The 12,127-nt window shown below is 36.1% G+C and overlaps 1 protein-coding gene across 3 annotated transcripts in view; it reads left to right on the top strand.

Annotated features, from left to right (window-relative positions):
- Positions 1–12,127, top strand: part of PPME1 (protein phosphatase methylesterase 1) — a 63,956-nt gene that overhangs the window by 21,890 nt on the left and 29,939 nt on the right. For all 3 annotated transcript variants that reach the window (XM_059132901.1, XM_059132910.1, XM_059132893.1), the window contains 4 exons: positions 83–177; positions 738–829; positions 9,525–9,582; positions 10,045–10,096. In XM_059132901.1, the coding sequence (XP_058988884.1) occupies positions 83–177; positions 738–829; positions 9,525–9,582; positions 10,045–10,096 (297 nt within the window). The remainder of the gene's footprint in view (positions 1–82; positions 178–737; positions 830–9,524; positions 9,583–10,044; positions 10,097–12,127) is intronic.

Here is a 12,127-nt window from a genome sequence, read left to right as displayed (position 1 = left end):
TGATCAAGATTTTATCTTTTCATGCGTAACTATTTTTTACTTGAACTCTCTTTCCCCCTCTCTCTCTTTTTTTCCCCCTTAGCCCTGGAAGAAAGCGAGACTTCTCCCCTGTTTCTTGGAGTCAGTACTTTGAGTCCATGGAAGATGTAGAAGTAGAGAATGAAACTGGCAAGGATATATCCTTTGCAAAATGGCTTATTCTTTAGCAAGCTTATAATGCTGTCTAAGAAGACACGTTAATAGTTTCTAAAGTGTTCTTTAGTCCTGTTGCTTATTTCATTTTGATTCCCCACCTGTAATTGTACAGCATGGAATTTAACCTGTAAGTCTATGCCAGTATCATATTGGGACATAATTGTCTAATGCATGGGGAAAGGATTAAGAATTAAGTTCCTGACACTGATATATATCTTAAGGGCCCAGGGGAAGGTTTCATGAATCAGATGAGTTGAATCAGTTTAGCATATAGAAACCAGGAACTGTAGGTCTTTGTTAGGGCAAAGGGATTTTTTTTTTTTTGTCCCCATTGAAAAAGTGGTCATACTGGCTCCATGCTTCAAAACGGGTTTGGTGTTTCAGAAACTTCTATTTAAGTATCTCTTAAGTTTGGAAGTCTGCAGCTCTATATAGAGTCTGGTACTGCCTGAGTTTTCTAATCAGTATTATTACAATTAAATAATAAATCAAAACCTTCAGTGAGCAAAAGCTTAGATACATTATCTTTAACTATTCATACACTTTCCGAGTTTATAAGAGTGGCTCAGAGGGTCCCGTCCTCCTACTTCTGCATGGAGGAGGCCATTCTGCCCTATCCTGGGCTGTGTTCACGGTAAGTAAGTAAGTAAGTAAGTAGCTGATAAAAGAAGTTGATGTTAGCACAATCTGACTAACCTAACTCTTCCTTCTGTGTTCACTCGTATAGCTTGATATAAGAAAGTTAGAGGTGTGAGTTGATTGTGAATATTTTTCATGGTAGGCCCAAGATCACCTGTTCTTTACTCTAGGGTAAGCTTTAATCCATTAGTTCTTCAAACATTTTATAAAATGTTCTATATATATTGCATTGGGATGAGGGAGATGGGATTTGCTCCTGGTCAAATGTGGGGGTCTGTATCTAAGTAATCTAAGTAATAGGTAAGCAGAAATATTCTATTCAGGTGCTTTAGGTAGAGATAATATCTATCCTTTATTTCCCTCATAGACCCTAGCATAGTACTTTATACATGGAGATGCTCCATAAATATTTGGAATTTTTTTTTCTTTTTTAAAATAATGCTTTATGTATATATGTATATCTATTTTTTAAATTTATTTTTTATTTCTATTTTTTAAGATTTTTATTTATTTATTTGACAGAGAGAGACACAGCAAGAGAGGTAACACAAGCAGAGGGAGTAAGAGAGGGAGAAGCAGGCTTCCTGCCAAGCAGGGGGCCCAATGCAGGGCTTGATCCCAGGACCCTGGGATCATGAGCTGAGGTGAAGAGAGACATTTAATGACTGAGCCACCCAAGTGCCCCAATAATGCTTTATATTTTAATTATATTAAAATAGATCATTAAAGCTACTGGGAAGTAAACGATATTTGGTTGAAGATACCCTTGTCTAGAATAGAGGATGTATGTCTCTGTGAATGCTACCAGTTCTAGATCTTCCTGATTTTCTTGACTCTGTACAAGGAGAGGTGCTGCTAAGGAACATAGTAGCATTATTCCTATTTTTCTTCTGGTTCTATCAGGGAGATGTACATACTTCCTCTATTTACCAGTAGGGAGTCTAAGGGACAGAAAAATGGGAGCAAGGGGGAATGCAGTTCTGGGTAACGAGAGCTAGATGGCTATGAAATTGAGGAGGGCCCTGAATATACCATTATGTTCCTGGCAGCAGGATTATTGGGAATAGTTCTCGACACATAAGCACTTAATCATCTGTTATTAAATTACTAAATGATTTGATGCCTATCTTGTTTGCTACTTCCTTTCTCTTATTTTTTTTTTTAAAGATTTTATTTATTTATTTGACAGACAGAGATCACAAGCAGGCAGAGAGACAGGCAGAGAGAGAGGAGGAAGCAGGCTCCCTGCTGAGCAGAGAGCCCGATATGGGACTCGATCCCAAGACCCTGAGATCATGACCTGAGCCGAAGGCAGTGGCTTAACCCACTGAGCCACCCAGGCGCCCTTCCTTTCTCTTATTTTAGAACGTAGTTGTTTGATTTGGCTCTAAGTGCCAGGCTCTTTAATCTCCCTACACCTGTGTCATCCAACAGAAATATAACGCAAACCATGTATGTAAATTTTTGCCGCATATGTGATTTTTAAATCTAGTAGAGACATAAAATAGGTTAAAAAAAAGTGAAATTGTTTTTAATAGTATATATCTTATTTAACCTATTGTACCTGTGGTATTATCATTTTAATAAGTAATCAGTATAAAAATTAGTACTGAGATATTTTACCTTATTTTTTATACTGTCTTTGAAATTCAGTAAGGCAGTAAGGCACTTATAACATGTCTCATTTTGGACTAGCCACATTTCACATTTTAGTAGCATTGCTTTGATAATTTACATTCCTCAACTAGGTAACTAGATTGTGAGGTGAAGACCATGGCTTAGTTATGCCTGGCACTTAATTGTATGCTCAAGGAATGTTTCTTGAATGAATGAGTAATAGCATCACATGCCTGTTCCTAATGTAGGAGCTGGAGTAGTAACTGTATTCCAGTTCCCCTGAACCAATAGAACAAGACATGTAAGCCTTTACTCTCCAAATAAAGTCTTCTTATACTTCAAGATTTCTTTGAAAATTATGTAAAATAGTGGAATATGAAAACTGTCAATTTTAAAATCATGTACAAATATTATAAGTGATTTGTTAACATATATTGATATTAAATTTTTTTCTTAAAAAGATAAAATAACATGGAAAGTGAAAGGCATAGAGGAGGTGATTGATAAATAGCTGCTGACATTATATGTGTTAGTGCAGAGGAAATCTCTAGTTCTTTTTTTACCAAAGTATAGTCTACAAATTACAAGTTCCATGAGATATTAATGAAATAAGGTTTTTATGATTAAATGAGTTTAAGAAATATAACATATAATATCTTCCTCTGATTTCTGTCAGAATTTCACTATATATCAGTATGTTATTAAGGTCTTTAGGATGTTCTTCTAAATAAATCTATTTCATTTCACTTGTGTCTTCCAAATGTATTTGACCACCCAATTCCCTTTTTCTAAAACATCTATTAGCATCCCATTCTTTGTGAAAGTCTTTTATACATAAGTCATTATGTCCCAATTGTTATCTGGTTTACTTGTATAATCAAGGAAATTCCTTACCACTGAGCTTAATATTAATAGCTTGGACTTTTGCTGGTTAAATTTACCTGCCCTTTTTTGTTGTTGTTACTCCTGACAGTATACCAGCCCACTAAATGAGTTTATATGTGACAGTACTTTGGAAATAAAAATGGTTATGTAAAAATTAGTGCTCTGGCAATTGACTTGACTCCAGAGCTCATATTTTTGTAAACACTAGAACATGATTGAGAAGGCAGCCATGGCAAACAGCAGGAATAAGCCCAAGCACCTAATGATCCTGAGAGGCAGAATTATTCTCAGACATCCACCCACATGTTAACTGGTAAAATACTATAGTAAATTAGAAACAAAAAGGTACTAGTGTAGCCAGAGGACAAGTATACTGACAGCAAAAGGAAGAGATGAACAACTGTGGTTGATATTTATGTTGCTAGATCGTGAGATTCCCTGACAGCAGAAACTGTGCTTATTCACTCTTAATATGACAACACACCGGGCCTGTCCTGGAGTTGGTGCTCAATAGTTATTCCTTGAAGAAGTTAAAACAATTAAGAAAAGGATAAATTTGGGGTGCCTGGGTGGCTCAGTGGGTTAAGCCGCTGCCTTCGGCTCAGGTCATGATCTCTCAGGGTCCTGGGATCGAGTCCCGCATCGGCTCTCTGCTCAGCAGGGAGCCTGCTTCCCTCTCTCTCTCTCTGCCTGCCTCTCCGACTACTTGTGATTTCTCTCTGTCAAATAAATAAATAAAATCTTTAAAAAAAAAAAAAAGAAAAGAAAAAGAAAAGGATAAATTTTATTCATTGTGTCCTATTTGAGAAAGTAAATCATTCTAAAGTTTTGATCAAATGTCAGTAAGTCATTTTTACATATGGCTGATACCAAAAGATAGAACATGGTTAGAAAAATCCCAGACACAGTATATGCAAGACCAAAGGACATGAAGACACAGTTCATGGAGAACGTACAGACATGAGAAAGTTCATCCTCACTAGTAATCAGATATGATTCACATAGGAGGTATCATTTTTTTAGATATCAAATTAATATTTTCCAAAAACTATTCTTAGTGTTGGCAAAGGCATTAGAAAACAAATATTTTCAAACATTGGGACTAGAAATCACATCTTCCAACTCCTACTTCACTGTTCTTTTCTTTAGTGTCAGATAGAGCTCTCTTGGGAAGTAATTTAGCACTTTGAATTATCAGTATTTATATCATTTGAAATAGAGGTTGTACTTCTAGGAATCTATCTGTTCTAAGGAAATAATACCAAATTGTGAAAAGCTATTTGTCTAAAATTAGCAATCCTAGTGTCCAACTGGATAACCTAGAAGAAAGGGTTAAATTCCTAGAAACATACAGTCTTCCAAAAGTGAAACAGGGGAAATAGAAAATCTGAATAAACTAATCACAAGAAACAAATTTGAATCAGTAATCAAAAAACTACGAAAAAAATGGGGTGGCTAGGGGTTATGCCTGGGTGGCTCAGTCATTAAGCATCTGCCTTCAGCTCAGGTCAAGATCCCAGGGTCCTGGGATGGAGCCCTGCATCGGGCTCCCTGCTCAGTGGGAAGCCTGCTTCTCCCTCTCTGACTCCCCCTGCTTTTGTTCTCTCTCTTGCTGTGTCTCTCTCTGTCAAATAAAAAAATAAAATCTTTAAAAAAAAACCAGGGTGGCTGGATGGATCACTCACTTGAGCATCTGACTCTTGGTTTCCGCTCAGGTCATGATCTCATGTATCATGAAATCAAGCCCCACAATGGGCTTCACTCTCAGTGGGGAAACTGCTTGAAGATTCTCTCCCTCTTCCCCTCCCTGTGCACACACTCGCTCTCTCCCTTTCTCTCATTAAAATAAATAAATCTTGGCGAGGGAAACAAAAGCAAAAATGAACTATTGAGACTTCATCAAGATAAAAAGCTTTTGTACAGCAAAGGAAACAGTCAACACAACTAAAAAGCCTACAGAATGAGAAAAGATACTTGCAAATGATGTATCAGATTAGGGGCTGGTATCCAAAATCTATAAAGAACTCATCAAAATCAACACCCCCCCCCAAAAAAAATCTAGTCAAGAAATGAACAGAAGACAGGAACTTCTCCAAAGAAGACATACAAGTGACTAACAGACACATGAAAAAATGCTCAGCATCATTCAGCATCTGGGAAATACAAATCAGAACTACAATGAGAGTCACTAAGATTAACAACTCAGGAAATAACAGATGTGGAGGATGCAGAGAAAGGGGAACCCTCTCCCGAGTGACTGGTGTAGCTACTCTAGAAAACAGGATGGAGGTTTCTCAAGACATTAAAAATAGAGCTACGCTATGGCCCAGCAATTGCACTACTAGGTCTTAATCCAAAGGATACAAACAGTGATTCAGAGGGGCACATGCACCCCAATTTTAATAGCAGCAGTGTACACAATAGCCAAACTATCGAAAGAACCCAGATGTCCATCAATAGATGAATTGATAAAGAAGATGCGTGTGTGCGTACACACACACACACACACACGAATATTACTCAGCCAGCAAAAAGAATGAAATCTTGTTTTGTAAGTCTGTTTCTACTTCTATTACTCTAATGAATACATTTAAAGAGAATAATTATTATGGACATGCTCTAACACTTTTTCGTTATTTATAGAACATGTTACACTCTGAATTTACTTTGTTCTTTCATTGTTTTCTAATTTTTGTTTGCCACACTAGGATGTAAACATTATGAGAGCAAGGACATTGCCCATCTTTTTCATACTGTAACCACATGATTAATTGGTGCCAGATTTTTAAAAGATGTAGTATAGAAAGATTTATTAAATAAGTGAATGGAAAATCTGTTTTTAGCATTATTGTCTTGTTTAATGACAGGCAGATCATAAATTACTGCTTTCAAGATAAAGTTGGGATTGACAATTACTCCTTTCAAAAAACTCCCTTTTTAAAATGTAGAGTAATAAAGCAAATTTGACAATATCTTTGCCACTTAATTTTTTAAAAGATTTTTTATTTTATTTATTAGAGCGTGAGGAGGGGGATGGGCAGAGGCAGAGGGACAAACAGACTTCCCATTGAGCAGGGAGCCCAGTGTGGGGCTCGATCCCAGGACCCTGAGATCATGACTTGAGCCAAAGGCAGACTCTTTACAGACTGAACCACACAGGTGCACTTAATTGTATTTCCAGAGTATAGATTTGTTTTTGGCCTTGAAGGCTCTACCACCATTGTAATGTGTTAAATAACCCTTGTAAATTAGCTTTCAGGAACAAATAGCAAAGTGTAGTAGGATTTCAGTCTGCTATTCTCTTTAAAGGTATTCATTGGAGTAATAGAAATAGAAAAGACTTGCTTTTCTAGCTGATTCCTAAAATTTTTATTTACTTATTTTAAGTAATATCTACCTACTGTAGGGTTTGAACTCACAATCCCAAGATCAAGAGTTGCATGTTCCTCCAACTGAGCCAACCAGGGCACCTCTAGCTGATTTTTAAAATGTGATTTAGGGGCGCCTGGGTGGCTCAGTGGGTTAAGCCGCTGCCTTCGGCTCAGGTCATGATCTCGGGGTCCCGGGATCGAGTCCCGCATCGGGCTCTCTGCTCAGCGGGGAGCCTGCTTCCTCCTCTCTCTCTCTGCCTGCCTCTCTGCCTACTTGTAATCTCTCTCTGTTAAATAAATAAATAAAATATTTTTTTTAAATGTGATTTAATACACTGACACTGAACTATTGGAAAAATAATTAAAACAATCCCATCTACAATAGCAAATAAATAAAACACTTAGGAATAAATTTAAGCAAAGAGGTGAGAGATCTGTACAGTGAAAATTATAAGACAATGATGAAAGAAATTCAAGACACAAATGGAAAGGTACCCCATGTTCATGGATCAGAAGAATTAATATTATTAAAATGTTCATACTACCCAAAGCCATCTACAGATTCAATGTAATACCTATCAAAATCCCAAAGATATTTTCCACAGAAATAGAAGAAAAATTTTCTAAAAGTTGTGTGGAACAGGAAAAAATACTGAATAGCCAAAACAATCAAGAAAGAAGAGGCCAAGCATTATAATTCCTGATGTCATATTTGCATCCAAAGCTATAGTAATTAAAACAGTATGGGACTAGCTTAAAAATAGACACATAGGCCAATGGGACAGAACCAAGACCTCAGGAATAAAGACATGCATACTTGATTAACTAGTATTTGACAGGGGAGCCAAGAAGACTCAATGGAGGAAGGATAGTCTCCTCAATAAGTGGTGTTGGGAAAGCTGGATAACCACATGCAGAATAAAATTGGACTCCTATCTTACATTACTCACAAAAATTTAACTTGAAATGGATTAAAGATTTAAATATAAGACCTGAACCTCTAAAACTACTAGAAGAAAACATGGGGAGACAGCCCTTTGACGTTGGTCTTGGCAATGATTTTTTGGGTATGACACCAAAAGAACAAGCAACAAAGGCAAAAAGGAACAAGTGGGAGTACATCAAACCCAAAGCTTCCGCATAGCCAAAAGGAAAAAAAAAAAAACAAACCAACCCAAACCTATCAGCAAAATGAAAAGGCAACCTATAGAAAGCGAGAAAATATTTGCAAACCATCTATCTGATAAATGGTTAATATCCAAAATATGTAAGGAATTCGTACAACTCAATAAGAACAAAAAAATCAATTAAAAATGAACAATAGAGGCTCCTGGGTGGCCCAGTTAATTAAGCATCTGCCTTCAGCTCAGGTCATGATCCCAGGGTCCTGGGATTGAGCCCCACATTGGGCTCCTTGCTCAGCAGGGAGCCTGCTTCTCCCTCTGCCTGCCTGCCACTTCCCCTGCTTGTGCTCTGTCTCTCACTATCTCTCTCTGTGTGTCAAATAAATAAAATCTTTTAAAAATTAAGTAAAAATGGACAATAGACTTGAATAGACATTTTTCCAAAGAAGACATATAAATGGCCAACAGGTACATGAAAAGATATTCAGCATCACTAATCAGGAAAATGCGAATCAAAACCACACTGAGTTATCCCCTCTCAGCTGTTGGAATGGCTGTTATCAAAAAGATAGGAGACAAGCATTGGAAAGGCTGTAGACAAAAGGTAACCCTTGTGCACTGTTGGTGGGAATATAAATTGTGGCAAGTATTTCCAGTACTCTGTTGAACAAAAGTAACAAGAGTGAGCATCTTTATCTTGTTCCTGGTCTTAGAGGAAAAGCTCTCAGTTTTTTACCATGGAGTGTGATGTTAGCTGTAGGTTTTTTGTATTTGTATTGAGGTATGTTCTTCTAAGTCTACTCTCCTGAGAGGTTTTGTCATGAATGGATGTTGAATTTTGTCAAGCGCTTTTTCTTCATCTATTGTACACTCTTGGTGGGAATGTAAATTGGTATAACTACCGTGGAAAACACTATGGAGGTTCCTCAAAAAATTAAGAGTAGAAATATCATATATCCAATAGTATCTCTATTGGGTATTTACCCAAAGAAAATGAAAACACTAATTTGAAAACATATGTGCACCTTTATGTTTATTGTAGCATTACTTACAATAGCCAATATATAGAAGCAACCTAAGTGTCTATCACTAGACAAATGAATAAGAAAGATGTGATATGTACACATAATGGAATATTACACTACCTTAAAAAAGAATGAGATCATGCCATTTATGACAACATGGTTAGACCTAGAGAATATTATGCTAAGGGAAATAAATGAGACTGAGAAAAACAAATACCGAATGATTCCATTCATATGTGGAATCTAAAACAACAAGAAATAGAATCAGAGCTATAAATATGGAGAACAAACTAGAACAAACTAATGGTTGCTAGAGGGTTGGGAATGGAGAAATGGGCAAAATGGGTGAAGGGGTGTGGGAGATACAGGCTTCCAGTTACGGAATGAGTAAGTCACAGGAATAAAAGGCTCAGCGTATAGTTGGTGATAATGTAATAGTGTTGGATGTGGTGAGCATAAAATAATGTATAAGCTTGTCAAATGACTGTGTTATACACGTGTAACTAATCTAACAATGTATGTCAGCTGTACCTAAATAAGAAAAAAAAAGTGAAATGTCTTTCTTTGATTATTCTGAGATTCTTGAATTCTGATGGCCGTTCATTCAACAAAGTTATCATTATTGATGGGGAAAGATTTGCTAACTCAGATTTTCCTTATCTTCCTAGGCGGCGATCATTAGTAGGGTTCAGTGTAGGATTGTGGCTTTAGATCTGCGAGGTCATGGTAAGTGATGTTCTTAATTAGTCGCTGACTCAATGATATATTTGCCAACTCCTTTGAATAGTGTTAAGTATTACAGTAAATTTCAGTGTGACCACAAAATAACTTGGCCTGTTCCATTTGGGCTCTTTGAGCAAAGTCTTAGTTTCTATAAAAGATATTTTATAAATACACATATATATGTTGTTGTTTAGCTAAAAAATAAAAAAGTCCTTTAATGTAACCAAATTCTGATGCTGGTGATGTATAAGGAATGTGGATAAATCTTTAGTAGGCCACTAGAATTATATCTTAGGATGGCCAACTATAAAGATACATCTGTAACAGAAAACCCTTGCTAAGCCCATCATACACAATAATAAAATCTGCATTTCATTCCCCAAAGTGAGATTTTTGAAAGCGAATACTCTTGCTTTTATAATTCCTATCATTGGGAATTTTATTTTTTAAATATTTTCTTTTTAGGTGAAACAAAAGTCAAGAATTCTGAAGACCTGTCTGCAGAAACAATGGCAAAGTAAGTAATGTAATATTGTTTATACATCACCTGGCTTCCATTACTATTATAAATAGTGTATAACTATTACTCTCCTGGTGAGATTGTTGGACAATAATTAGCATAGAGAAAATTTTACTTCTGTTCTCTTTCCTCTGTATTTAGTGTTTCCTTAGTATTTAATCTTGAAAGAAACATCCATCTTTCTTGATACATTCATGTTCTAGTCATCAAATAAAGCACTTGAAAAATTCTTTGAGTTTGTGTTGCCTTTTACAAAGTTTTCTTCTATTAACAGAGTTGAATAGAATCTGGATACTATTGGGAACTTATGCTTGAAAAGTGGTTATATATAAAAGGCTGAAAGATGTTCTTAAGGTAACCTGCCCACCTTCTTTGTCCAACTTCCTAGTAAGACAAGAACAAAGTATTGAAGAATAAATAATTACCTGGGCCTCAAAGTACAAGATGGTGGTAGTATATACAATAGTCTCACATCTGGTCACTCATTAGAATCACTGAAGGAATGATTAAAATACAGATGGTTGGCCTTATCCCAGACCTGCTGAATTAGGGCTTCTACCAGGGGGATCTGAACATTTATTTATATTTTTGATAAAGCTATATAAAGAAATCTTATGCAGCCAGTCCTGTGACTGGTGTTTGGGAACAACTAACCTATATTTTAAACAGGATTCTTCTAACCACCCTGCTATAATACATGGTCTTTGAAGTATTTCACCAACTTTGGCCAAAAATTATCTTGTCTCTTCTTACTTTAGCAGCTTTAATCCAAGAGTAAACCATGTTTCCTTCAGAACTCAAACTCATGTGGCCATAGGTTTATTGTTATAGTTCATGCTCTTTGTGTGCTTTCTGTCTGCCAGGCTTTATTAAGTGTAAATTATGCATTTGTTAAGAAAAATATTTACTGGGATGCTTGGGTGTCACATTTGTTGAAGCATCCGACTCTTGGTTTTGACTCAGGTTGTGATCTGAAGAGTCGTGAGATTGAATACCATATCAGGTTCCACACTTAATAGGGAGTCTACTTGAGATTCTCTCTCTCCTTGCTGCACTCTCTGTCTAAAATAAATAAATCTTTTTTTAAAAAAGAATAAATAGTTTATTTAAGGTGTTTATTTTAATTATCCATATTATTAATTCTGTAGTACAGATGTTATCTTTTTTTTTAAACCAATGAGGAAACTTAGATTGACTGACTGTATGAGGTCACATAGTTAAGAGAGCAGAATTGTGATCATTCAACTACAGTGCTTGGCAGAGAGAGAGAGAGAAATAACACTGTATGACACCATTCCATTCAGTGAACATATTTCTGAGAAACCATGAAAAGGGAGCTAAGAATCTGTTTTCTGAGTTGTTCATACTATCCTTTGTAATGTGAGAACAGTAAAGCCCAAAATGATCAGGTGTTTAGTGATACCTAGAGAAAGATTTGTGAACAATTTTTAAGGATTTAAAGGGTTTCCTGACTGTTGACAAAAAGTGAGATACATCATCTAAGTGCCAGGCTGCCAAAGAGTTATGACAGCTTGAATGATGTTCTCCAGGAATTTGAAGAATTAATTGAGGATCTTAAGTATACATTGCCTAATAATATATCAGTCTGGGACAATCAGGGAAAAAAAAAAAAAAACACATAGGAATTTGAACAGGGCAAGTTTAATATAAAGATTTATTAAATATAGTAAGGCATTGGAGTAATGAAGAATTGCTAGTAAGAAGTAGAACATTAAAGAATATATATTTAATTAACTTGATTGTGGGGGTCATTTCATGTATCTATATACCCAATCATCATATTATATACTTTAAATATATTATAATTTTATTTACCAGTTATACCTCAATAAAGCTAGAAAACTTTTCAAAAAAGAAAGAAAGAATATAGGAATAGCAGGTGTAAGTAGCTGCCACAATCCCCTTGGGCAGAGGTGGAACACCAATGGAAGAGGTTGAGATTTAGACCTTGCTGTAGAGGGCATGACTGTGGTTTACTGAGGGCAGAGAAGTCATTTGGATGCCATG

Source organism: Mustela lutreola, chromosome 1 (assembly GCF_030435805.1).
Source record: "Mustela lutreola isolate mMusLut2 chromosome 1, mMusLut2.pri, whole genome shotgun sequence".
Lineage (NCBI taxonomy): Eukaryota > Metazoa > Chordata > Mammalia > Carnivora > Mustelidae > Mustela > Mustela lutreola.
Note: the sequence above shows the minus strand (reverse complement) of the source record. Positions and strands in the feature narration are given on the sequence as shown.